General features: G+C 38.8%; 1 protein-coding gene across 7 annotated transcripts in view; it reads left to right on the top strand.

Moving 5' to 3' along the window:
* HECTD4 (HECT domain E3 ubiquitin protein ligase 4) overlaps positions 1 to 24,773 on the top strand; it is a 195,166-nt gene that overhangs the window by 88,995 nt on the left and 81,398 nt on the right. For 4 of the 7 annotated variants that reach the window (XM_082353639.1, XM_082353638.1, XM_082353643.1 and 1 more), the window contains 19 exons: positions 297 to 437; positions 4,428 to 4,660; positions 5,383 to 5,528; positions 6,358 to 6,428; positions 7,332 to 7,437; positions 8,030 to 8,150; positions 8,835 to 8,963; positions 10,951 to 11,075; positions 12,646 to 12,799; positions 13,258 to 13,358; positions 14,938 to 15,136; positions 17,241 to 17,387; positions 18,519 to 18,623; positions 19,699 to 19,862; positions 20,453 to 20,686; positions 21,690 to 21,882; positions 22,076 to 22,180; positions 22,659 to 22,747; positions 23,132 to 23,307. In XM_082353639.1, the coding sequence (XP_082209765.1) occupies positions 297 to 437; positions 4,428 to 4,660; positions 5,383 to 5,528; positions 6,358 to 6,428; positions 7,332 to 7,437; positions 8,030 to 8,150; positions 8,835 to 8,963; positions 10,951 to 11,075; positions 12,646 to 12,799; positions 13,258 to 13,358; positions 14,938 to 15,136; positions 17,241 to 17,387; positions 18,519 to 18,623; positions 19,699 to 19,862; positions 20,453 to 20,686; positions 21,690 to 21,882; positions 22,076 to 22,180; positions 22,659 to 22,747; positions 23,132 to 23,307 (2,739 nt within the window). The remainder of the gene's footprint in view (positions 1 to 296; positions 438 to 4,427; positions 4,661 to 5,382; positions 5,529 to 6,357; positions 6,429 to 7,331; positions 7,438 to 8,029; positions 8,151 to 8,834; positions 8,964 to 10,950; positions 11,076 to 12,645; positions 12,800 to 13,257; positions 13,359 to 14,937; positions 15,137 to 17,240; positions 17,388 to 18,518; positions 18,624 to 19,698; positions 19,863 to 20,452; positions 20,687 to 21,689; positions 21,883 to 22,075; positions 22,181 to 22,658; positions 22,748 to 23,131; positions 23,308 to 24,773) is intronic. The other 3 variants (XM_082353642.1, XM_082353640.1, XM_082353641.1) reach the window with 3 other exon arrangements.

Genomic DNA, 24,773 nt, shown 5'->3' with positions numbered 1-24,773 from the left:
TAAGCCACTTAAATCCTTTTTGGAATTAAAAAGGTCACATGTAAGTCAGTTACTAAAAACTTTCTATTCCATGAGACTTATTCCATTCTCACATATGAGTTAAGCCAAGTAGACATTGAATCCTGCCTTCCTACTGAGCCCCAATCTAATGCTTTGCCAGCATTGGGGGGATGTGGGATGTGGCTTGCCAGCACTGGGGAGAATCCTTGCCCTTTCATTCTTTAGCACTGCTTATGAGAAGTATGTATCAAGCAGTCGATGGTATGATAGTTGAATAAAGGATGTTCTTTTTGCAGGTGCCTGTTACGATACAGTGAACAACATGCTATGGACATGCTCGAATGACTACATCGATCAATGGTGTAATCCTGGGAATCAGGCCTTCCATTACGTCTGTCAGAGACTTGGAGTCAGCCATATCATCACTGAGCCCAAAGGTGAGGTGCACTCATAGTCCTACAGGAAGAGATTTTCCCCCCATGAAATAGGAGAGAGTACAGCAGCATTAGTAAGTGGGAACATAGCCCAAGCAGCAAAATGTGTCAACAGCCTTCCCTCTTTGAATTTAGAAACCTAGAATTCTTATTATCTGATGGGTTTATGATTAAGTAAATAAGTGTGTAAATAAATAGAGCTTTTGAGGTGGTCCACAGACTTTTTTAAAGGAAAATTGTTATGTCCCTTCTGAAATTGTCAGAACTTTGGGACAGAAGTTCGTTCCTTATTTGTACTTGGCGTGGGATTATATATGCTGTTATAATGTTTTGCATTAATAACAACTTACTTATACACAAACTTACAATTTTGATAGACTATCTGGTAAAGGACCTTTATATTTCTTAATATTAAGATTCTTAATATAAGTTAATATTAACGTAAAATCTTTTGACTTCAAAGTCAACTATAGTGGTATATATGGTGTAGTGAGTAGCTCAGCAAATCCTCTCCTGATAAAGCAATGATAAAATGGACTGAATTACCAAAAATAACTATTTCTATAAAATTAAAATGCCAACTAAAAAAAAATTAACTATTTCTAGGCTCTGGAAGTTGACCAAAGGCATATACCAAATTGAGACGCGGTATTCATAAAAAAAACCCACTGAACTTTGGCTAAGAACAGTAGAAGTCTGTGATGTTCTTAGCTGCGGACACTCCTGTCTCCTACCTTAAGCTCGGTCAGTGCAGTAATTCCATCAGGGTGGGGCAGATCATGGAAGCCAGCAGCTTGGCTGCCAGAAGGGGCTGACTGATTTGGAGCAGAGCATGGAAAAAAACTCACACACAGCAGCAATGTCAGTAACAGTAGTGGTCCTGGTGGCAAACAAACAGAGACAACCAGTGGCTTAGCTAGCCTGAGGTTGTGGTCCTGGTTAGGGCAAGCATCGAACCAGCAAACTAGCCAGAAATTTACTAGTGAGATGTGGGTAGTGAGAAAGCTACAAAGGGCCTTCGTAAGCTCCCCAAACATCTGCATAGAAGAAGCCAGAGAAGGCCCAAGCTGTTCACACAAGCCTGCCTGAAAATGAGCCTGCATACACATGCAGAGATTTGAGAGGGCCCACAGAAGGTGAAAACCATGGAATAGTTTAAAACTGCCTAAACTTTGATGTGCTTCCCCCAGAAAACGTGGCTCCATCAGGGTGGAAGTATTACTGGCTCAGGGTGTTTGAGCACAACCTTCGACTCAGATGAGGTAACCACTAGGAAGGCAGGCTTAAAAATAAAAATGAGAATAATAAAAATAAACAAATGAAAGAAAGTAAAAACGAAAATAGAAATAAGAATTTAAGAAAACAAAGTGAGTGGAGAAATCAGTAGCTAAACACTGCAGGCAAAACTCAGATATTAGACTTAGCAGATGAAGACTTCAAAGCAACCTTTAGAAATAAATTCAAAGAACTAAAGGAAACCATGTTTAAAAGATTAAAGAAAAGTATGATGACCATGATTAAACAGAGAATTTCAACACAGAACTTATTTAAAGAAGAAGAAAAAGACGAAGAACCAGTTGGAAATTCTGGATTTGAAAAGTTCAATGACTGAAGAGAAAAAATCACTGGAGTAGCTCTATAGCAGATTTGAGATGGTGGGAGAAATAATCAGCAAACTTGGATATAGATGGATAGAGTTATTCTATCTGAAGAATAGAAGAAGACACTTTTAAGGAACACTGGTCAGATATTTTGTAGAATTTCCCTCAGTTTGGGGTCATCTGTTGTTTTCTCCTTTAAAACTGGGGTTATAGATTTGGGGGAAGAATACCACAGAGGTGAAGTGCTTTTCTCATTACATCATATCACAGGGTACATGATAGCAACATGACTTATTACTAGTGATATTAAAATTGATCACTTGGTTTAAATGCCAGCTTTCTTCACTGCAGAGTGAAGAAAGCTTCTTCCCCCTCCATATTCAGTTTGTTAGAAGCAAGACATTAAGCCCACACTCATGGGAAGGGGAACTAAGCTCCACCTCCTGGAAGGAAAAACATCAGAGACATATGTTAATTACCACAGTAATTTATATTTTGGAGGAGGTGATACTTTGAGACTCTGGAATTATCTATTAGATTTTCTGTTTCTTCTTGTGTTCATCTTGGTAGTTGTGTCTTTCTAGAAATTTGTGCATTTTATCTAAGTTTTCTTATTTGTTGGCATAAAGTTGCTCCTAGTATTATAATTAGTTTAATTTTTATAAGGTCAGTAGTAATTTCTCTGCTTTCACTCTTGATTTTGGTATTTGTATAAATTTACTAAAAAACATTGTTTTGTGCACTTAGAATGGGTGAACTTCATGGTATGTGTAAATTGTATCTTGTAAAACAGCAAAAAAGAAGAAATTTATATATTGTGACTCCCTAATTATTATCTCCAAGCCTCTTGCCTCAACTCCAATCTATGTATTCGTCTCCACTTGGATATCTAACATCTTCAACTTAACATGTCAAAAACAAACTCCCTGTATCTCCCCCCTACAAATCTATACCTACCGAGTCCTCCATATTCCAGTATGTGGATCACTATTCTTTCATATGCTCAGACCAAAAAATTACGGTTATCTTTGACTTTCTTTCTCTAATACCCCACATCCAAATGGACATCAGCAAATCCTGTCAGCTCCCATCTTCAAGATGTATTCCAAGTCTAACCATTTCCCTCTATCTCTGCTGCTACAACTCTAGTCTAGGCCATCATCTTCACCCGGATTATCATAGTAGCCCCCTCACTGGTCTTCCTACTTCCCCTGCAGTCGCCCTCCTCCACCCTGCTTAGGCTTATCTCCACACAGCAGCCAGAGTCTTTTACAATCTACATAGTCAGATCTGTCACTCTTCTGCTCAGACACCTCCACTGGCTTCCCATCTAACTCAGAATGACATTTAAAGACCTCAGTTATTTGGGTAGATCCCAAAGCTACCTTTCAAAAAGTGTTTGGTGAAGATGAACAATACTAACCTGAATTCTGTTGTTGTAAGATCAAGGACTCATAAAGGCACAGAAGAGAGGGGGACCCAGCCAGGCCTTAGGGTTAATATGCAATTGAAAAGTTTAGTTTTGGCAAGGTTTACCTTCCGATAGGTTTTCCTTGAGTCCTTTCCTCATAGCTAACGGTGCCCACAGTCCTTTTGCAGCTCTAAGGTTACCCCACCCAACCTCTCCAAGGTTACCTATTTTCTTGTTTCTTTTATGCAGTTCATTTCAGCTGGTTTAAGGAAAAAAGCAATCTTTTTTTCCTGTACTTTGCCTGTTTAGATTATTTTCACCTCCATTCCCTGAATGTCTGTAACTATCATGAGGCATTTATTATTATATAAGAGGATGCTTGTCAATTCTCTTTAACCAAGGTTGAACTGATGTCTGTCTAGGCTGTGGTGACTAAATGAGATCAAAATGTTTGAGGTTCCATGGGAGGAGATATTTCTCGGCTGGGGAGGGTGGTGGGTTTTACCCGAGAGGAGCCATAGAAGATGAAGAGATTTTTCTAGAATAGTTACCACCATGGGATCTGAGCTGAGATGGCCTGAATTCAAATCCCAGCTCTACCATTTAGTAGCTGTGTGACCTAGGGCAAGTTGCTGAACCTCTCTAATTCTTGAGTCACTCCTCTACAAAACAGGGTTAAAATAGTCTAAGTTGATAATGATATTGTAAGGTAAAGCATGTAAAGCATTCAGCCCATTGTCTAGCATATAGAAAGGACTCAAGAAGTGGTAGCTACTTATGCTCTTTAAAAAAATGGAAATTCCCAAGTGTTTTCACCCCAGCATTCTGTGGCAGGGAAAAAGGTTCTCCAGCAGTAGTGGGAGAGATTGGAACCAAGATAGTCTCTTCTGGTGGGCATGCACCTTTTGCAAGTCAGAGGTATGTTCCTTGGTGGCCACCCAGAGATGTCTTTCCTCACTGACTTTCCTTTTCATCTTCTAGAAGAGGCTATAACCACGAATGAGGTTATAAACCAATTATTGCACCACGTTGGTGCGATGTGCATACACCAACTCAATCTTCTTGCTACCAACCCCAATCTTCCAATCACAAGTGTCTTGGGCAAGCAGCATCCAATTGAAGCACACCATCTTAGCAGTATTTGTGACATTATGGAGAAGGCCATGGTTAATGGAGACACCTGTATCATACGCTGCATTCTCGTTGTCTTTCAGGTAAATACACTGTTTTGAGATAAATAAAATAGAGAAAAAGAAACACAAACCTTGGCTTCAGTCAGCTAATTTCTTTCTTTTTTTTTTTTATAAATTTATAAATTTATTTATTTTTGTCTGCGTTGGGTCTTAGTTGCTGCGCGCGGGCTTTCTCTAGTTGAGGCGAGTGGGGGCTTCTCTTCATTGTGGTGCACGGGCTCTAAGTGTGCGGGCTTCAGTAGTTATGGCTCGCAGGCTCTAGAGCGCAGGCTCAGTAGTTGTGGTTCACGGGCTTAGTTGCTCCACAGCATGTGGGATCTTCCCGGACCAGGGATCGAACCTGTGTCTCCTGCATTGGCAGGCGGATTCTTATCCACTGTGCCACCAGGGAAGCCCAGTCAGCTAATTTCTACCAGAAGAAAAATGTAATAACATTCCTGTTTTGCATCTTACCACATTCTAATCCTGTAATTAGAATTATCATCATATTCATAGCACTGCAGTTAATGGAGTATTGCTATATGTATTGATAGCTCATTGCAATTAATATATGTAAAGTATTTACTATAATTATACCATTACACAATAGAAGCGATTGTGGTTAAAAATCCACTTGGGTATTTATTCATAAGAATAACTAGCGTGGAAAAAAAAAAGAATAACTAGCGTGTTCTTTCTTCATAGGGATAATTTTATCCCCAGTAGAATTAGCATTTTCAGATATACCCCTTATGTTTCTGTAGGTGGTGTTTAAATTTTTCTTCAGCCCACAAACTGAAAGGAATCGAGACATCATTCGACGGTCGGGGTTGCTTCTTTGGCAGTTGTTGATGGCACCAAAAGATCAAATTTGCCCTGAAATTCAGAAGGAAGTCTGCCTTGCCATCAGGTAATCAGCACCTGATTTTCTCAGTGCTCTCTGCAGAAGGCTTCTCCTGCACTGCGTTGTAACTTTCCCTTCAGACTGGTAGCCTGGATGTCTCTTACCCCATCCCATAGTCGGGACCTCACGTGTAGAGGATAATTTAACTGGAGAGAAGTTTGTGACCCCACTCCCAGAGGACTCAAGCTGTCCGTTTACATACACTCCTCATCTCACTTTCGGATCTTAAAACAGACACAGAAAAAAATCCCTTTAAATAGATATTTTGGTGGTTTGCAAGTGGATGTTCTTTCATTTGGGTCAAAGTGTGGCAAGGTGGTTAAGAAACAGGCTTTGGCAGCAGATAGACCTAGACCTGGATTCTAGTCTTTGCTCTGCCACTGACTTCCCAAATGATTTTTTGGCACATTCTGCATACAGCTGGTTTGACTACATTGACTTTTTTTTTTTAATTAATTTTTATTGGGGTATAGTTGCTTTACAATGTTGGGTTAGTTTCTACTGTACAGCAAAGTGAATCAGCTATACGTATACATATCTCCCCTCTTTTTTGGATTTCCATACATTGACTTTTTATAGCTCAATTCTCTTTAACCAGTTCTGCATCTAGCCTCAGATAAGTTATCATTTTGGTAATTCACAAATAGGAGAAGGAGAGGGATACTGTTTATCAGGGAGGTCATTGGACTATATCACAACAGTGAATTTAGTTTCAGTTGCTTTCTTAGTGGTGAAACTGTACTCAAACTGGCATCTTTTAATAAAAATTTAAATATTTAGAGTTTGGATTTTCTAGAACATGTTTAAAAGCTTCTCGACTTTTCTGTCATTTCAGCTCTGGTTTAAATATCTTGTACCCAGGTGAAACTGAAATCAATAACTTACTTAAGCTGGTCTTAACAGAAGGTGAGAATTATCCTTTAATTACCCTTGAAAAAACATCCTTTTTTGTCCCTAAGGAAATGACTGAATTTAAAATTTTTTTTCTTCATTTCTGTTCGTCAACATTATTTTATAAACTTCCCTCTTAGGACTGCTTTTGCTGCATCGCATAAGTTTTGGGTCCTCATGTTTTTGTTGTCATTTGTTTCTATGTATTTTTTGATTTCCTCTTTGATTTCTTCAGTGATCTCTTGGTTATTTAGTAGCGGATTGTTTAGCCTCGTGTGTTTGTGTTTTCTACAGTTTTTTTCCTGTAATTGATTTCTAATCTCATAGTGTTGTGGTTGGAAAAAATGCTTGATATGATTTCAGTTTTCTTAAAATTACTGAGGCTTGATCTCAGTGTTATTTTTAAAATGCACATATGCCAACACTTAAACTAGATTGAAAGCAGAAACCATGTTCTATGTATTGTCAAGCTTTATAAACCTCTTTCTATCCCCACTGTGTAGCATAATGTACCTGACTGTAGATGTTTAATGAACGTTAAAGATAATGAGTTCTTGGGATTTCTAAGCCAGTTTTTTCCCCACACATTAAAATCCAACTTTTAAAGTTAGACTCAATGACAACGACAAAATTCACCATGTTAAAGACACTCTGCATTTATAAGCAACATTAGTTTGAGGAATTAGAAATTACACTTCCTGAAATATCAAGACAGTTACTACGCCTAAATCAGGATGTACTGGTTAAAGAAAGTCTGATTGGTTGTGATGTAGTTTTTGCTGCTGTTGTTTGTGTAAGTACTTATGCCTGGTGCCCCTAGATTGTCGACAGTCTGCTCGTTTAAAAACTTTTTAAAAAGAACATCAGTTTTCTAAATGTAATTATCAAGGTAGTTTATGGAACTTTGTTCTGTGTTAGGAGAGAGAAACAGCGGCCTCTCCCAGCTACGGGATGTGATCCTAACCAATTTAGCTGAACAGCTTCAAAACAACCGATTTGGCAGTGAGGAGGATGATCATTACAGGTGATGTTATGTTATGTTATTCACTGCTAGCCTTTTCTATGTGTTTTTCTCAGTAATTAACTTACAGTTAAATGTGTTTGATCAACTTCAGTCTCCTATAATATCTTATATGATAATTGGTGTGTCCAGTCTAAACTGCGGATCAGTTGAAAGATAATAAATCCCACAGTTGCCCTAAGAAATGATAATAGCACATTTCAGTTTAATGAGTAAAATAACTTGAGCCTGGAAGACGGGTACTTAGCAGAAATAACAGGTGGAGCTTATTTAAGAAATCTTGGTGGAGGGTGTCATCAAATTGCTGGTCTGTGAGAGAGGGTGAAGGTGTGGTTCGAGCTGGAGAGGGGAAGAAGGTGTGTCTCTGCTATTTATAAAATTCTTGAACTAGGTGCTTAAGTACCATTGTGTTTCCGTAAATTTGATTTAGATAATATACCTAGTTGTTAGAATCATTACTGAGTAAGATGATTTACTTAGAGAACCAGTGAATTTTGTATCTTCTATTTGTCATCTTGTACCCATTGTATAAATTTTATCCTTTTATTATTAAACCATTAGTATCTTATTGTTACATTTTTCCTGCATTTTAAAGACTAAATGACGAACTTTTACACTACATTCTGAAGATTGTTGTACGAGAATCCTGTATCTTAATCACCAAGTGCCAAACTGTCTCTAAAGATGATTTTCAAAAACTCCTTTCAACTGTGCCTGTAAGTAAAAATGTGTTTAATGAAAGCAAAATTATATCAAGTTTCCCTGTTTTCATTTTACTGTATTGAAGTGTGTGTGTACACACATACTTATACTTTGCAAGGACAGACTTAATTGATGAAAGTCAATGAATGACTGTGCTTGTCTTAGAAATGTAGAACTAGACAAATCCACTTCAAGGACTTTCTCCAAAGACTTTATTCCTCCTGCTTAAATGTCTTGATGCAATAAATTGTTAGACTGAATTTGGATGTTTTCATTGTGTTTAAAATACTGGGGATTTCCCTTCTATTACTTTTTAAATTAGCATTGTTTTCTAAACCATAAGTGTTTTACAGAGACTGATAAGAAATAAAAGATTCTTTTAAGGGTTTGGGTAGAGTCTTCTCTCATGGAGATGCATGTGAGGGGAAGAGTGGTAGGAAGAATTATTAAGAGGCAAAAATTCAAGTATCGGAGTGATTAGTGAGAAATATGTAGCAGAAGGCAGAAAGTTATGGTTAATGTGTCAAATTATGTATCAAAAGCCATGTGGAAATAAGTCACCTGAGAAACTAACTTGATCTGTTTTCTGTACTTTCTCTTTTGCTTCCCTTGTCAAAATCTTTAAAAAACATGAGGATTACGTGAGCCCTTCTTTCAGTAGGGTTTAGGTCATTTAAATGCCCTTATTTGTATTAAAGGCTGCATCCTCCTGCCTGCGCTATCTGATGGCAGTTCAGAACCACCTTCTCAGTAACACTGTTTTGATTAAACCTGATGAGAATGATGACAGTGACAACTCCTTGCAGGGAGAGACATTGAAGGTACAGGTAAACACCAAGCTTTATTCTAACGATGCTTTCTACCCAGTGCGTAAAGCACAGCTTAAATGGCTAAATTTCTGTGTATTATGACGTCAGATTTCACCATGTGGCTTATATTTTTGTGCGAGGTAATATTAGGTCGCTCATTTCATAGATTTTTATGTCATTGCACAGTGGCTACCATACTTGTGACACTCTCATAATGTGTTATCCACGTGCTCCTGTCAGTCTTTTTGTGCCTTTGTTTATTTTCATCTCTTTTTAAGAACTATAAAATATGGCACTTACAAGTGATCTCATACGTACCTGAAAGTTTTATATATAAATATATATATCTGTATGTATATGTATATATGTATAGATAAATCAGGGAGCATAACATTTTAAACAGTTTTGACATTTTGGCTGGTTTATTATGTTCTCTTGATTCAAATAATTTAAAAAGGTGATAATTTTCTCACAATCCTTATGTTGAATAATTTCTGAACCTATAGTTCATTCCATTTTCGGTAATTATTTTTACGTTAGCATCTGTGTAAACTCAATAATTTGTTCCCACATGGCAATTTATAGCAATCCACAGATTCTTTTTTTATAGCCGTGGTTGTTATAATTTTGACAGATGCTTGAGGCTGTTGTTTGCATTGCTCTTCAGAATTTTATCTTTGTGGGAGAATTAGAGAAATCAATAACTTGATTCTTCCTTAAAATGTTGACTAAAACACACTGAAAAATTAACTAAGGAAGCCATAGTTAAAGATAAAAGCCACTATAGTTTGCCCTTTTCTTACCCCTTTTATTCATGTATACTATATAAGTAAGAGATTTCATATATCTGCTAGTTCATATTTATGGGTTTATCTCATTATGTAATCAATTTTTAAACAGGCAGAAACACTGAATTAATCATTTAGATTGCTGACACTATTTATTAACTTATCTTGCCTTAGTTTCCTAATCAGTAAAAAGGGGCCATAACATCTCCCTTGTGAGGCTGCAGTGAGGATTAGAGCTGAGGCCTGTGCAGTAGCTGGATGTGCTGCTGCTGGCGTGTAGTCAGTAGGTGAAGGCTGATAGGATTAGTATGACTTAAGCCATGATTCTTCTCATCTAGTCAGTTCAGAATTCCTTTTCTCTTAATGATAAAAATATCTAAATAACACCCCAAAAAGACTCCAGAAAATTCCAACAATGAAAACCAATGTTTTTTATTTGAAAGGCTAAATGTTATAAATTCTTAATTAACCCATGGAAGGAAATACTCTTGGTAAAGACAGAGTAGGCTGGCTTGTCTAGGAATTCTGCGAAAAATAAAAGAGACAGATTTCACCTAAAGGGTTAGTTTGGTTGTATTTATTTTTCCCTAATAGAAAATAACTGTAAACTAAACATTTCTATGATCTTAACTAGTGTTTCTTAACACATTATTTAGTATTTGTACTCCCATGAACTCTCAAATAGTTATTTTTAATGTTTAATAGCCTGTAACTGCCTGCTACTTTAGTTGAATTTTTTAACTTGCCTGTTTTCAAGTGTAATGGTTTAAATCATTAAGTAAAAAGGTCACTTGTACTGTTTCAGAATGTTGTGTTTTTGTCTCATTTTATTCACCGCCTATACATGCGCCTTTTACTGTTCTGTTTTTCTCTTTAGCTATCCTCATACCACCCAAGGCAATCTTCCACCTGGACATTTTCTGGGCTGGCCACCGGGAGCTCTCTTGTGCTGGAGGGGATGGGAGAAATGCCTTTTCTCCTAGGGACTCGGTGTGCTCTCCGTGAAATACTGTGTATTTCTGTCAGCACTCCAGACCTTAGCCTCCCAACTCAAATTGTTACTTGCCATCCTAGCAGAACTTACTGCTTTGGGCTTATTCTGGCCACCTCATTATTTAATTTGGAAATGCATCATTAAATACATCATTTCATGTTGTCATTGTAAGTGTATATTCATCACAAAGCTTAAAAATAATTTTATGATATTTTCTACCTAGGAGCTAAAGGTCAGTATTTTGGCTCTTGCCACCCAAATCCTGACTGGATGTGATGAAGTGTTGGAAATGCTACAGCAGGTCACAACTGCCCTCATAAATAGTGACATAGCTGACCGGGAGCAGAGGTGAGGAAATGGGTTGTGAACTGTGACCTGCTGCCATTCAGGAAGAAGAATTTGCTTATGAAAGCGAAATCTTTTAGAAGAGAACGTCAAGTGTTCATTTAATATAGAGGGATCTTTGTGAGAATAGGTTGAAATGGCAAGTGTTTCAAAGCCAAACACAGTTGAACTTTCAATTAATGGTGCTTTTAGGTGGGACTGGGCTGACAGTCATGATCTAAGGGTAGCAAGGTGTGGTGGACACCATCGTCTTTGTCACTTGGGTCTTCTACCATCATCACTCCCAAATTGGCCTTTCCTTTAATTATCTAACTCAGCACTATGTGCACTTAGTTCCCTTATGGTAAGTACTTCAGGGAGGTAGAAGTGACTTAGTGATACAGATAATTAACTGCTATGCAAAAGATGACACTGACGTGATATCTCAAGATTTTACTGTAATTTTATTTCTCCAAATACAGGAGTAATATATGTAGAGGGTAAACTTCTCTTTCCTAGTACTAAAGCTCTTTCTCCGTACTCCCCATTAAAATTTCTGCTGTGGTTTGTTGTCAAAGATGAGTTACATCCTGTGTTTATTGATGATTTCAGTGTTGAGATGCTGATCTGAAACAATCATGCAGTGTGTTTTTCCTCCAGTAACCCTGTCTGTCCCATGTCCCTGTTTCTCGCCCACTCCCAGAGAGTAGGTGGGAAGGTTGGAACTGAGAACAATATAATCCAGAAAGGTGTTGCACTGGGGCTTGTTAGGACGTGTAAGGTTCACTGCTGGCACGTGGTGCAGATCTGCCCTGGGGAGGAAGTACAGTCTGAGAGCCGGGGAGACGTGGGGGTTGTTTCCGGTTCCAGCCCCAGTACCCTAAGCAGTTTTAGAGAATTTACATAACGCACATGTTTCTTCGGGTGAGTCATATACCTTAATTCTTCTAGCAGAGGATTGGGATATTAAGAGTGTGATTTTAGGTGATCATTTCATAATATACACATATATCAAATCATTAATTGTACATCTTAAATTTATACAGTGATGTCAGTTATATATCAGTAAAACCGGGGGGGGGGTGTGGAAAGAACGTGATTTTAAAGGCAGATTAAAAATCTGCCTGCCTCTGTCCCCCACATGAACCAGTTTCTCTAGGCCAGAAGTGGGTATCGCTGCTCTGGGCAGCTGAGTCAGTGTTGTAGCCATTCACTGGCTCCTTATCAGGGACTCAGTGCAGCACTGTGACCTGCAGCCCCAGAGGCAAGGAGACTTGGCAGGTGGTAACTAGAGTAGCTGTTTGCATTTTAGAATCCATTTATAAAGTGCTTCGAAGGTGCTGTGAACTGCACCATGTAAACTTTTTGGGGGGCAAAATCACAGGTCGGAGGTGAAATCTATTACTAGATTTCTGTTCTCTCCCTCTCCCTTGTGGTAGGTGGGAAATTTGTAGACTGAATTGCTGTAACGGTAAGTGCTTAGCTAGTTTAAGGAGGTGCAGTTTAAGAGAATTTGTTAGGTAAGAATGACAATAGTAGCTTCTTTGCATGCTTGGGAACTGCTTAAGCTGTGTGTTTTCTTGAACTTTTGTAGGTTAAAAGGCTTGGAACAAGTTACTAAGGCTACTATGCTCGGTCACCTTCTTCCTGTGTTACTGACCTCCCTGATGCATCCAAATTTACAGACTCTGACCATGGCCGATGCCCTGATGCCTCAGCTAGTGCAGCTGGTACTTTATACCAGTCAGGTATGATCCTAGGCGTGCCAAAGTGAACTGCTCTTCAGGAGCAGGAAATAAAGCGAAATAAAGATGGAATGAAGAAAAACATTGTGTCATAAAAATAAGCTGAAATATTAAAGGAAAACATTTAATTTGTTTGACTAAATTACTTACTGCAATCTTTTAACAAATATTAATTGCCGGTCAGCTGTAAAAATGCTGTCTACGATGCAACTGAGATCCTATCATTATATTTAGTCTCCTGAGCCCTGGCTGGATATTAGTAACTAATATAAATGATATATTCCATTCCAGTGTTAAATAAAACAATATTAAGTGGTCTAAGTAGCAAAGCATTTCTTAGTGAAAGAGAGCAGGCTAGGATTGTAAAAAGATGATTTAAGTGAGAATTCTAAGTTTGGCTGTAGTACCATCCCAATAACTGACAAGTAAGCACTTTAGGACATGATGATTTTGTGTTTCAGACGGCTTTGCTGCTCAAAACCCAGTGTCCGGTTTTTGCTGAGGTGGGCTGTTCCCCATGTGGTGCATCAGACCAGAAGGGGAGGCTGTTCCCCGATGAGAGGTAAGGGAAGCTGCTTCCTTGCAGGAACCTCTGCCACGTTTTCTTCTGGTGAAAGCCTAGTACTCCTTTTACAGCAATGATTTTTCTAACTGGGAAAAGAAAGAGACTTCAGGGGCAAAATTTTACAGATAACTATAGAATTGCTTTGGAGATTATAGGAACAGGTTAGAACAAATTTCCTCACAGATCAAGAGATGAGTTCAAAACTGAAAAGTTCTCATATACAAATAATGGAGATGTTTGACTTTGACAAACAGTTTGACAGTTTTTTAAAAAGTAAACATACATCTACCATATGACCCAGCTATTGCACTTCTAGGTATGTACACAAAAGAAAAGAAAGCATAGATTCTTTGTGAAGGTTCATTAACAGCTTTAGTTAGAATAGGCCAAAACAAGAAACAACTCAAATGTCCATCAACAAGTAAAAGGGTAACACACTGTGGTATATCCATACAATGGAATGCTACTCAGCAATAAAAAGGAATGAACTACTGATATTTTCAACAACACAGATGAGTCTTAGAATACTTATGCTCAGTGAAAGAAGCCAGAGCCACCTAAGAAGTATAAACTGTATGATTCTATTTATATAAAACTCTAGAAAATACAAAGTAATTTCTAGTGAAAGAAAGCAAAGAAGTGATCACCTGGATTACCAAGAGGACGGAGGAAACTTCACAGGTGTATACATATGGCCAAACTCACCAAATTGTACACTTTAAATATATGCCATTTATTATATGTCAATTACATCTCACTAAAGCCGTCTTTAAAAATATTGATCAGAAAGGAAGGACTTCCGGGTTTCTCTAGAGCAACGTGCTGTCCAGTTGAGCTTTGTGCGGTGATGAAAATTTGTATCTTTGTTGTTCGGTGCTGTTGGCCACAGTCACATGCTGTTCCTGAGCACTTGCTGTGTGGCCAATGTGAACAAGAAACTGAATTTTACACTGTGTTTCATGTAGATTCAACTTAAATGGCCACATTTGACTAAGTAGCCCCCACATTGGATAGCGCAGAGCTGAAAGGGAGTAAGAGAATTCCACAACAGCTAAGTTTAGGGTACAGGAGTTTGTATTCCACAGCCTTGGGCTGTGAAGTCCTTGAGAGTTCAAATACAGTAGAGAAGAGGACCTTTGAAGGCACTTTAGTAAAAATTGTAGTAAAAGTAGTCATGCAGACTCATGGGTTTTTCAACAATTGACATTTAGATATAAACAAAAGGAAACTTTACAGGACACTTCCTGTGGGATTTGGAAAGTGGCCAATCTTAAAGGTCCTTTACAGTATCTTCCCCCCACCCCCCCCGAGGAATTTTAAATGAGAGTTGGCAAGATCTTCTCCTGGATATGAATTGGGATTCCCCCTTGAAAAAAGGGGGGAAAATGCAAATATATTGTCTAACAAAGAAAAAAGAACCTTAGATATAGGAATGTTAAAAATGTTTCTGGTTACAGTGTTGTCATACTGTATGTTGTGGAAAATTAAAGCAAAATTTCTTAACCTTTTGTATTTTATTGTGTATACATTTTCCTTTCCTTGCTGTTAAGCTCAATCACTTTCTCTTTGGTTTTAGAATGCTGGAAGAGAAGGAAGAGCCAGGGTTTCTCACTGGTTTAAAGATTCCTGCTCCATGGGCTGCTGGGAAGACTGTGGAAACAGTCCATCCCGTCAGAGACAACTATAAATTTAAAGAAACTGTCCATATCCCCGGAGCTCGCTGCCTATACCTTAGATTTGATAGCAGATGCTCTTCACAATATGACTATGACAAAGTAAGCAAGAACTGATTTAGTATTGGTTTCACCTCTAGTAAGCTGATTTCTTAGATGCTTCTTATTTTTCTTTGCTGCTGGTCACCATTCTTGACTTATTTCTGTCTGCAGATATATCTTAGGAGAGCTTCCTAAGATAATGCCTTGAAGGGTAGTGACTGGGGGAGTCAGAGCCAGCACCTCTGCGGTCTAAGAACAGTGTTTTAATGACGTGTTGAAAGTGGACTTTTGTAAGCTTTCAAAGATGTAGATCCAAGTCAAAGGAAATTTTCTTTTCCATGCTGTTTCACTCTTGCCTTCCCTCTGTGCTTGGAATTCCTGTAGATGTGGGTGTCCATTCATCTAAAAAGGTCTTACTGCCCAATTCTTGGGGCTTCTCATGTATCTTTTGGGAGAAGGTGGCTTTTTAGAAGGGTTTCGGATGTGCCTAGGATCTGGTTTATATTTATTTAAATTATTTGTTCTTCTTTGCCATTACCTCAGGGCCCACATAGATTTTGAGGAAGTATAGTTTCCAACCTACTGGCTGAACAGTTATAAGTAAAAGGAAGCATTTTAGGGGGTGAAGTATTTTCTTCTGTCTCTAATTGTTGCATTGTAAACCATCGTGTTGAACTTATGAGGCAAGGCTAATGAAATTGTGATATGTAACATATAAGAACAATGGAAGGATTGTCTGATAGTGTTTTATGTACACAGGATTTTTTTTTGTAGATTGTTAGCTATCTTGTCTTTCTCTGTGAACTGTAAGGGCAAATGGTCTTAAATCCCATCAAGGGAGAGTTTTAGGGTAAAAATAGGGAACTTCTTAACTGTATATACTGAGATGGTGAAACACATTATTGGGCAAGTTATAGAATCCTCTTTCCCCTTATCTTTTAGGATAGTGAAGATTCCCAGATGTCTGGAGGGGTTTAAGACTTGCCCCTCAAACTCTCACCTTAGTGGAAGCAAGAGAATTTAGAAAATTCTTTAGTGGGCCTTTCAAAAAATATATCTCCTGGCATCAGTCTGTCCCACTTCACAGCTCCTGGCAGTAGCTACCCCCATTTCCTACATTCAAATAATATGACTGTTTAAAATGGAAATGGAAGAGGTTGCCATTTTAGAGGGTGTCATTTTGTTTCTCCTTTAAAAAACAGTAACTTGCGTCTTCTGATGTAAGCTAACCTCCGCCTGCAGTAGACATTAGTGTTAAATGTGGAGGCTTACTGCATGGATAAAAGTAACTCTTACTTTTCCAGTGGTCCCTGGCCGATGTCCCCCAAAGGTGCAGAAGGGTAAGAAATCACAAAATGATTAAGCATCCAGGGCTAAAAGTGCAGCTTTTAGATCCAAACTGAGCTCAGAGGTGGTCAGAGTGTGCATTACAAGACAGAATTTGGTATTTACAGAAGCCAGAGCCTTATTCTTCCTGTGGAAGTATTTGAGTGCCAAATGATGTCTAAATGTTTTTTCTTCCATATTAGAAAGTTGGTTAATTGTATATAAATGAATAGCTTTTATTGAAGAAAAATATTGATACATGAAAACTGACCCAAGAAGAAGCAGCCCCCTTTCTGGCCCAAATTTGTGTCATTTCTTTTTATACCATTAAGCAACATTCTAAGAATATATGGCTTATTTTCAATTTGTTGCATTTTTTAAAATCCTTACTCATTGAATTTTTTTTTTTTTTACTTTTATTTTTTATGTTAGATATAACCATCTTGCCATCTGTATTTGTTCACTTTATTAATTTTGGGGAGGATTTAAGGGGGCAAACTATACCTGTTATTAATGGGCTATATGTCATTACTTAGGATTAAAATAGCTACTTTTAAAAATACATATAATAGCTGAGTATAACTATTTTAATGTGAGGTCCCCAAGCCAATTAAATTGTAGTAATACTTGATACTACTCTGTGGCTGCCCTGTAAATACCAATGGCTGGTTGCATCTAAACAAGTATCACTTGTACCTAAAATAAAAATAAATAAATAAAAAAAATCAGGAAATATTAGTTATAATGACACCAGTGCCTGGTTATAAATGTATTTTTAAACGAACGTTTTTTTGCAGCCTTTTTATTTGTAGATGTTGTTTTTGTTTTTCTTTTACAGTCTAACAGTATATTTTCTGTTTTGAAGTTGGTGATATATGCGGGGCCTAACACAAACAGTAGGAAGGTTGCTGAGTATGGAGGCAACACACTGGGATATGGCAGCCGTAGTGTCTTAGGAACTGGTTGGCCGAAAGACTTGGTGAAGGTATGGCATCCAGGCACATTTGCTGCCTAGAAAAGAAAATGAACTTGCATTCCCCGTGGGCCCAAGTATTAACTCTAATTCTAGAAGACATTTGCCACGGGGGCTTTTGTTGAGGTGGGGCTACCTCGGTAGGCCTGTAAACTCACTACTTTGTTCAGAATGACCCTCCTTTCACTCGTAAGGCATCAGACCCCTATCCGCTCCAGAACTTGTATCTGTCTGTTCCATAGGTTACTCCAAGGGCTGAGGTTGTCACAGCATTTCTTTCCCTGTCCATTGAAAGGACTGCTAGTTCTTCCCGCTCACTTGTTCTCTAGACTCCCTTATGATGGGTGTCCTAGAACCACAGGGCCATTGCCATTTTAAAATGTGGAATCAGTGTTTTCAAATGAATTGGGGCCTTTGGAGCAAAAATAACTATCCATTCTCAGACTGATGAGATTGGAGCCATGCTTTGTAATATGGGCCCTTGAACTATAACATATCTACCTAGAATATGAATATGAACTGAAATGCCCACTAAAACCTGAAAACCTCTCCAGAGTCTGCTCCCAGAGCCTTTCTCTCACATATATTATGTACCCTCTTTAATTCAGCCATAGGCAGCAAGTTACCTCCAGAGGTATAGTCCAGATGCATCCAAATCTGGATCAGCACAATACTTTTAATTGTTCTCTGATTTCCTGCATTTTGTTTCTTACTCATGGTATTGATTCAACAATGCAGAGCAAGGTCTTTCATCACTCTCTCTGTGTTCTTCAAGCTACTGGCTATTTGCCCACCTTATTGGCACAAGTGAGGTGGTGAAATGGAGGAGGGGGAGGGCAGAAAGTGTAGAAATCTGAGGAATTTATTGAAATTACGTTCAAGATTTGATCTTTACTCTGACCCTGCTATTGGGCAATCGTGGCCATTTCACAGATGCCTCATTCCCAAAGCTACCTGGTCAGGAGAGGCAGCTGAAAGGTTGGTGTCCAGATGAGAGGGGATAGAATTTGAATCAAAAAGCGAGTGAGAAAAGAAGTGAAATGTTGCTGTGGTTCTTCTGAAAGTAAATCTCTGAAATTCATTGCTCTCTTGAAAATTGTGTGTCTTGTTTTTAAAGTGCATTTTCCCCCCTTAAATTTTAAGGTGGAAGGAGATACAGTCACCTTCTCCTTTGAAATGAGAAGTGGCCGTGAACATAACACTCCCGATAAAGCTATGTGGGGCTTTGCTTGCACAGTTCGCGCTCAGGTACTTGAATCTAACCACTGCTATGGGCATAGTGTACTTTTTCCTGTGTGCCTTGGTTACATACATCATATTTGCCTTGGAAACAAGGCAGAATATGAGCTGCTGTTTCATCCATCTCTTCCATTTGGCAGTAGTAGACCACTAATAGAAGTAGTAGTTTTATGGAATAAAACTAGCTGGGACCTAAAATCAATACAGCACCACAGAAAGAATCCCTTGCTAGGGGCTCCGTCTTCAAAGCCTGGAGAGGTGGTCTGCCTCCACCATCTTTCCAGAGGGTGAAGAAGACTCGAACACCTTGTAGAAGTGAGCCCTTGGATTCTGGGTTTTAAGAGTAGTAGAATCGGATTATTTTTATTCTGTTCCCAAAGGCTCTTCTTGCTAGTCTAGATCTGTCTCTGCTTAATTACTCATGTTACAGTCTGTATATAGGTTTAGTCTACTCCTTTTAACAGTACCAGTTACTTTCCTCCCAGGAATCTATTTAAATAAATTAAATCTATTTAAATAAATTAAAATGTATTTCAGACTTGGCGGTTGCTTAAGTTTAACCAAGCCAAGACTCTCTGGAGTGGGATTATCTGCTAGAATGTAAACTCCATGAGGGCAAACATCTTTGTTTTGTTCTCTGCTTTATCTCAGGCACCTAGAACAATGGCTGGTACACAGTAGGCACTCAATAAATATTTATTGAATGAATTCAGTGTAATCATTGACAGCATCTTCGTTCAAGCACAGAATGGAGGTGACAAAATGAAATAGTGATTTATACCTGGATAGGTACAGCAGAGAGGAAGCTATCCAAAAAATCTTGCATGTGATTTATGCTGTTTCTAATATGGAGTCTTACTGACTCTTCTCTCTCCAGAATTGTGTTGAGACTTCACTCTGTGGTCATTCCAGTGCCGCCATCTATCTATTCATGGTGTTGGGTGCTGTCTCTGTGTCCCGTAGCAATGATACTTGACACTGCTCCATGAGCCCCTGTGGTTGGGGACAGTGCAGTGTGGTGCGGCGCAGGTGAAGCGCTCCTCCGTGTAACTGACCAGTCTGGTTTGCCCTGTCTGCATTGTAGGAGTCTTCAGAGGATGTGTCGGGAGGCTTACCTTTTCTGGTAGACCTGGCTTTAGGTCTGTCTGTGTTAGCTTGTTCCATGTTAAGAATCCTATACAACGGACCAGAAATTACCAAAGAAGAAGAAGCCTGTCAGGAGCTGCTGCGGTCCAAACTTTTACAAAGGTAAGAAAAGGCTCAAATTGGACTAGTTTTGCTCGCAAAGGAAAAAGGACTTTATGTGGAAAACTACTTTTAGTACATTTCCCAGCTGATTGTGCCTACTGCCTGCCAATCCCATGGGTATCACTGTGTCTAAGAAATAAGATGAAAATTACATCAAAGTGCCTTGTGGCCCTTACTTTACTAAGTTTGAAATTACACCCTTGAACTGTGTAAGCTTTTCTCCAACCCAAATACTGTATAATTAAATTAAAGGATCCCCAAAAGGATGGGAAGATGGACAATAAAGCAAACATAGCAAAATGTTCCTTCTAGAATCTTGGCTGTGGGTATATGAGTGTTAACTGTGTAATTCTTCCAACTTTTCTGTATATTTAAAAGTTTTCATAATAAAGTGTTGGGGAGGAGGTAGAGTCCCAAAGATGGGGTTTCATATAATGCTCATTTTTCTTTAGCCTCTGGAGGAGGTTTGATGAATAAATACTTAATACATAATGTGATCCTTCAAATGTTGAATATCGATATATCTGCAAACTTCAAGTAGCTTTCCAGATAGAAGAGGAAGTGAAGAATCTCTTCTTCTTTATGTTCAGGTGCCAGTGGCAGGTGGAGGCCAATGGTGTGATCTCCCCTGCCCTTACTCCAAGCCCGTCTCCACTGCCTCTGACCATCGAGGAAGACAGAGAATTCACTTACCCCTCTGACATCCTCGTGCCTCCTGTTGGAAACTACTTTGACCTGCCCCGGATCAGGCTGCCTCCAGGAATCATGATAAAGCTCAGGGAAATTTCTGGGCGTGCCAGACCTCAATTTAGACCAAGTATAAAGTATGTTGCTATACAGCACTTTATTTTCCCAATGAAAAAATGTTTAAACAAGTGAAGGGAGTATGTTTCTTCTTGTAGTCTAGCAGATGAACCTTTCATTTTACATGTACTTGACGAATGTTAACCAGGTGCTCTGGAGAGTACCCCCAGGTGGTGTTCCAGGTCGGTGGGTTCAAAGCGTGGGCTCTCAGTCAGCAACGTTAGTATCGCCTGAGAACTTGTCAGTTCTTGGGCCCCATTTCACACCTGCTGAATCAGAACCTCTGAGGATGGGGCCTAGTAGTAATCTGTGTTTTGACAGGTTTTCCATATGATTCTGATGCATGCTAACATTTGACAAGTTCTAGGTTTTTCTCAGGTGGTTTGACCTTCTACTTGAAGGTAGTCATCAACTTTGGTTTCCATAGGGTCTTAAAGACATTTCTTTATTTTCAACGTCTGGAGAGATGGTAATCTTTAATCTAGAATGTGAGGTCTTGCAGTTACCAATGTCTTTGTGGTATTCTAGCTTAAAGTTAAGTCTGTTTTGCGGGCCTCTGCTCTGCCTTCTGAGGCAAGATTGGCCATTTCAGAGAGAAGAATTTAAAGAATAGATGAATTTAACATGAAAAAATACAAAAGCACCATTGTTTTCAGCCCAACATCCATACGCTCAAAATACTACCAGCCATAATACTGCATAAAATTAATTGGCAGATAAATCGTGCCACAGATCTTTTATTAACCTCAGACCTATTCCAGCTCTAATATAACACCAGCTCAAAATATACAAATCATAGAAAATGAAGTCTGTTTAATTTTGATTTTCAGCTTCATCGGCCAATGTCAGTTTTATCAGTTAAATATATCAAATTATTGCCAACTTGTAATAAAGAAAGTATGGTGAATATTTAACATACTTAAATCAAAGCGTACATTCTTCCATCTATAAAATACAGTATTGGTAAGTTGAGCCCTTACCAATACTAGTCATATAGCTGACTGGTTTCCCTTGTGATCTCAGAGAAGTAATCCAGCCAGACGTGATGGAGGAAATGGTGGTATCATGTGTCATTAAGCACTTGAACTTGGTTGATGCACTGCAGTCCCTAATAAATTTCCAGTATCAAGAAGAACATGCTGAGGAATATGATTTATTGTGTAAAATCATGGGAGAGACATTTAAGAAACTCAATGCCATGGAGAGACAGCTGCAGGTAAGTGAAAGTTAAAACATTTAGCTGTCTCTTATAACTGTGGGAAATGACTTCTTTCCTGGAAATTTAATGAAGTTTAAAAAGTGATCTGAATTTTAAAAAGATTATTGCGACTAAAATTTCTGAATTTACAGATTGCATTTGTTTTTATTTTGCATCTAGTTTCACGTTGTTTTATATTTTAATGTGTCAGAGTGTTGCAGAATTGGAACAGAAATGGCAAAGTGAGGTTGATGATGCCACGCAGGGGAAACTGGAGAACAACATGCCTTTCTTCTATGATTACCATTTTAATGAGGTGAGCAAGCTGTATGACTCATCACTGGGGCATTGCTATTTGTAGTACAATGGTATATACTGTGTGCGTAGAGATAACATCATTTTTAAAATGTTGCATACCTCAAAACATACCCATTGTTTAAAAAGGGTTAAATAAGGTTGATTAGATCAGCATGTCAGTGATACAAAGAAAAAGTTACTCGTTATTTAATTGATTAATAGTTTTATAAAGCAGTTATCATCATTATCAAATTCTGCTTTCAAGCCTTTAAAAAAAAAAAAAAGTTATAAGCACTGAAGAAATCCCCAGAAAGTAGTCATTGCCATTTTTAATCATTAAAATATCAAATAGTAACTTACAAACGTGCTTCTGGTGTAGAAATATGGACCAAAGGTGGGTTTTTTCCCTGAAATTTTCTGTTCCTTTTAACATGTACAGTAAAACTCGGTTTTTGCAGATTCTGCATACCATCTTTTCTTGACTTTTCCTTCTTTAGAACAAAATGAAAGAACTAGAACTTTTGTGTTCAATGAAGGAAGTCTCCTTTGATGGAAATGATCTTGAAAACATGGTCCTATCTCTGAGGTTAGTGATGTTAGTAACTGTGTAAAGCTAATATATCACCTTGATGCTCAAAACAAAATGCAAAGATCTCATCTCTTAACAGATATTTTAAAAAATATTGTGCATTCAACTAAATATTTTAGAGTTGGAACTTATTTGGTATTCGGAAATTTTGATTTTAGCCTTCAAAAGTTAGCATATAGGCACTTGAAACTGGGCAAAAGGAACTAAAACTGGCCAGTTTATAGCACTGCTCTCCTCGGATGGGGAAGGGGGAAGGCGAGCGATATTTATCAGGTTACTTTTGCTTAGGTTCCCCTCTATCTTCTCATAGCCTTTGTAATTAAACACTTTAGTTTTGGTAAACCAGAGGACAACTAAATGCACATCAGTCTTTCTTTATAGGGAGAAGTTCCTACAAGAAGTGAATTCTCTTATTCAGAAACCCTCGCACCCACTGGCTAAAACGAAGACGTTAGTGAAGAGTCTAATGAACCGAGCTGAGCTGTTGCTGCACGTCACCATTGCGGCCCAGGCCGGCCTCACAAGAAGCATCTCAGGGACCCCCGCAGAAACACCGGGTACTGCTGACAGCCAGCCCTGCAAGGCTGTCTGCGCTAGTCTGTTCATAAAACATACATCAGCTGCTTTAAAAAAAAAGAAAAAGAAAAGAAAATCACTCTAGTGTACTCGTAGAAAGGAAAAAAAGGAAATTTCAACTTTTTTATTTTGCCTTTTACTTTTTCCAGCCAAGAAGTACTTTTCATTGAATTCATGTGGTGTTTTGTGAGTCTTCTGAGCATCAGGGGTGCCTCGTCATCTGCCTTGTTTAGTCTTGAGGGGAAGCATCTAAGGAGCCCAGTGACATGTGTTTTTATGATCCCAGTGCCCCTCATTTTTAGATTATGGATTGTCATTTTCATAGTAACATATAATTAGTCAACACTGTGAATCCTGGAATGCATCATATTTTTCTCTGGAAGCTGAGTTTGCATTTCCTCTTTAGTAATTATGTGGAACCTTCTAGCATGAATTTCCACTATTAATTTTTTTCCTGGTCACATTTTTTTTTTTTAATTAATTAATTTTATTTATTTATTTTTGGCTGCGTTGGATCTTCGTTGCTGTGCGTGGGCTTTCTCTAGTTGCGGCGAGCAAGGGCTACTCTTCATTGTGGTGTGTGGGCTTCTCATTGCGGTGGCTTCTCTTGTTGCGGAGCACGGGCTCTAGGCACGCAGGCTTCAGTAGTTGCGGCTCGCGGGCTCTGGAGTGCAGGCCCAGTAGTTGTGGCGCACGGGCTTAGTTGCTCCGTGGCATGTGGGATCTTCCTGGACCAGGGCTCGAACCTGTGTCCCCTGCATTGGCAGGCAGATTCTTAACCACTGCGCCACCAGGGAAGCCCTCCTGGTCGCATTTTAATTGCTAGCTTGAAAACTCATTTCTCAGGGAAATCAACGAGTCTTCTTACTTAAGCCAGATCCATAACACTGGGCAGAGCCCGTAATAGCAAGTGTTAATTATTATCCTGAGAGAACAAGTCATAAACATGTTCTTAAATGAAGGACTCTATGTTGTCTAGACCCATTGCCCGATGGACACTATGGAGCAAGTGAACTGTTTTCATCCCATCTGATTGCCCAGGGCTCCTCTCACTAGGGAGAGAAGTCTAGGATGACTCCCAGGTTTCTGACCCCAGTAATAGGGTCCCCCTGCAGCAGGGGAAGCATGCCAGGTGTGCAGTATGATCACATGCTAAGATGGTCAGCTACACCATGTCCCTGGCCACATTAGCCCGTGTTCATTAAAGGTCCCATAAAAGACTTACCCACTCAGTAAGGCTGGTGGTGCTTTCCAAGAGGCTTTTGGCATCAGAGATGATGAACCAGTAGTTTCCTAAGAGATAGTGTCTTCAAAAGTTATAATTTTTTTAGATTGAAGCTATCTAACCATTTTTAAGACAGATTCAAAATGACCTCAACTTTCTTAACATCTTTTTTTCTTAGCCTATCTTCACGTGCAGTTTTGTCTGCTTCCATTAAAGTGTTCT

The sequence above is a fragment of the Balaenoptera borealis genome (assembly GCF_965194805.1).
Source record: "Balaenoptera borealis genome assembly, chromosome: 14".
Lineage (NCBI taxonomy): Eukaryota > Metazoa > Chordata > Mammalia > Artiodactyla > Balaenopteridae > Balaenoptera > Balaenoptera borealis.
Note: the sequence above shows the minus strand (reverse complement) of the source record. Positions and strands in the feature narration are given on the sequence as shown.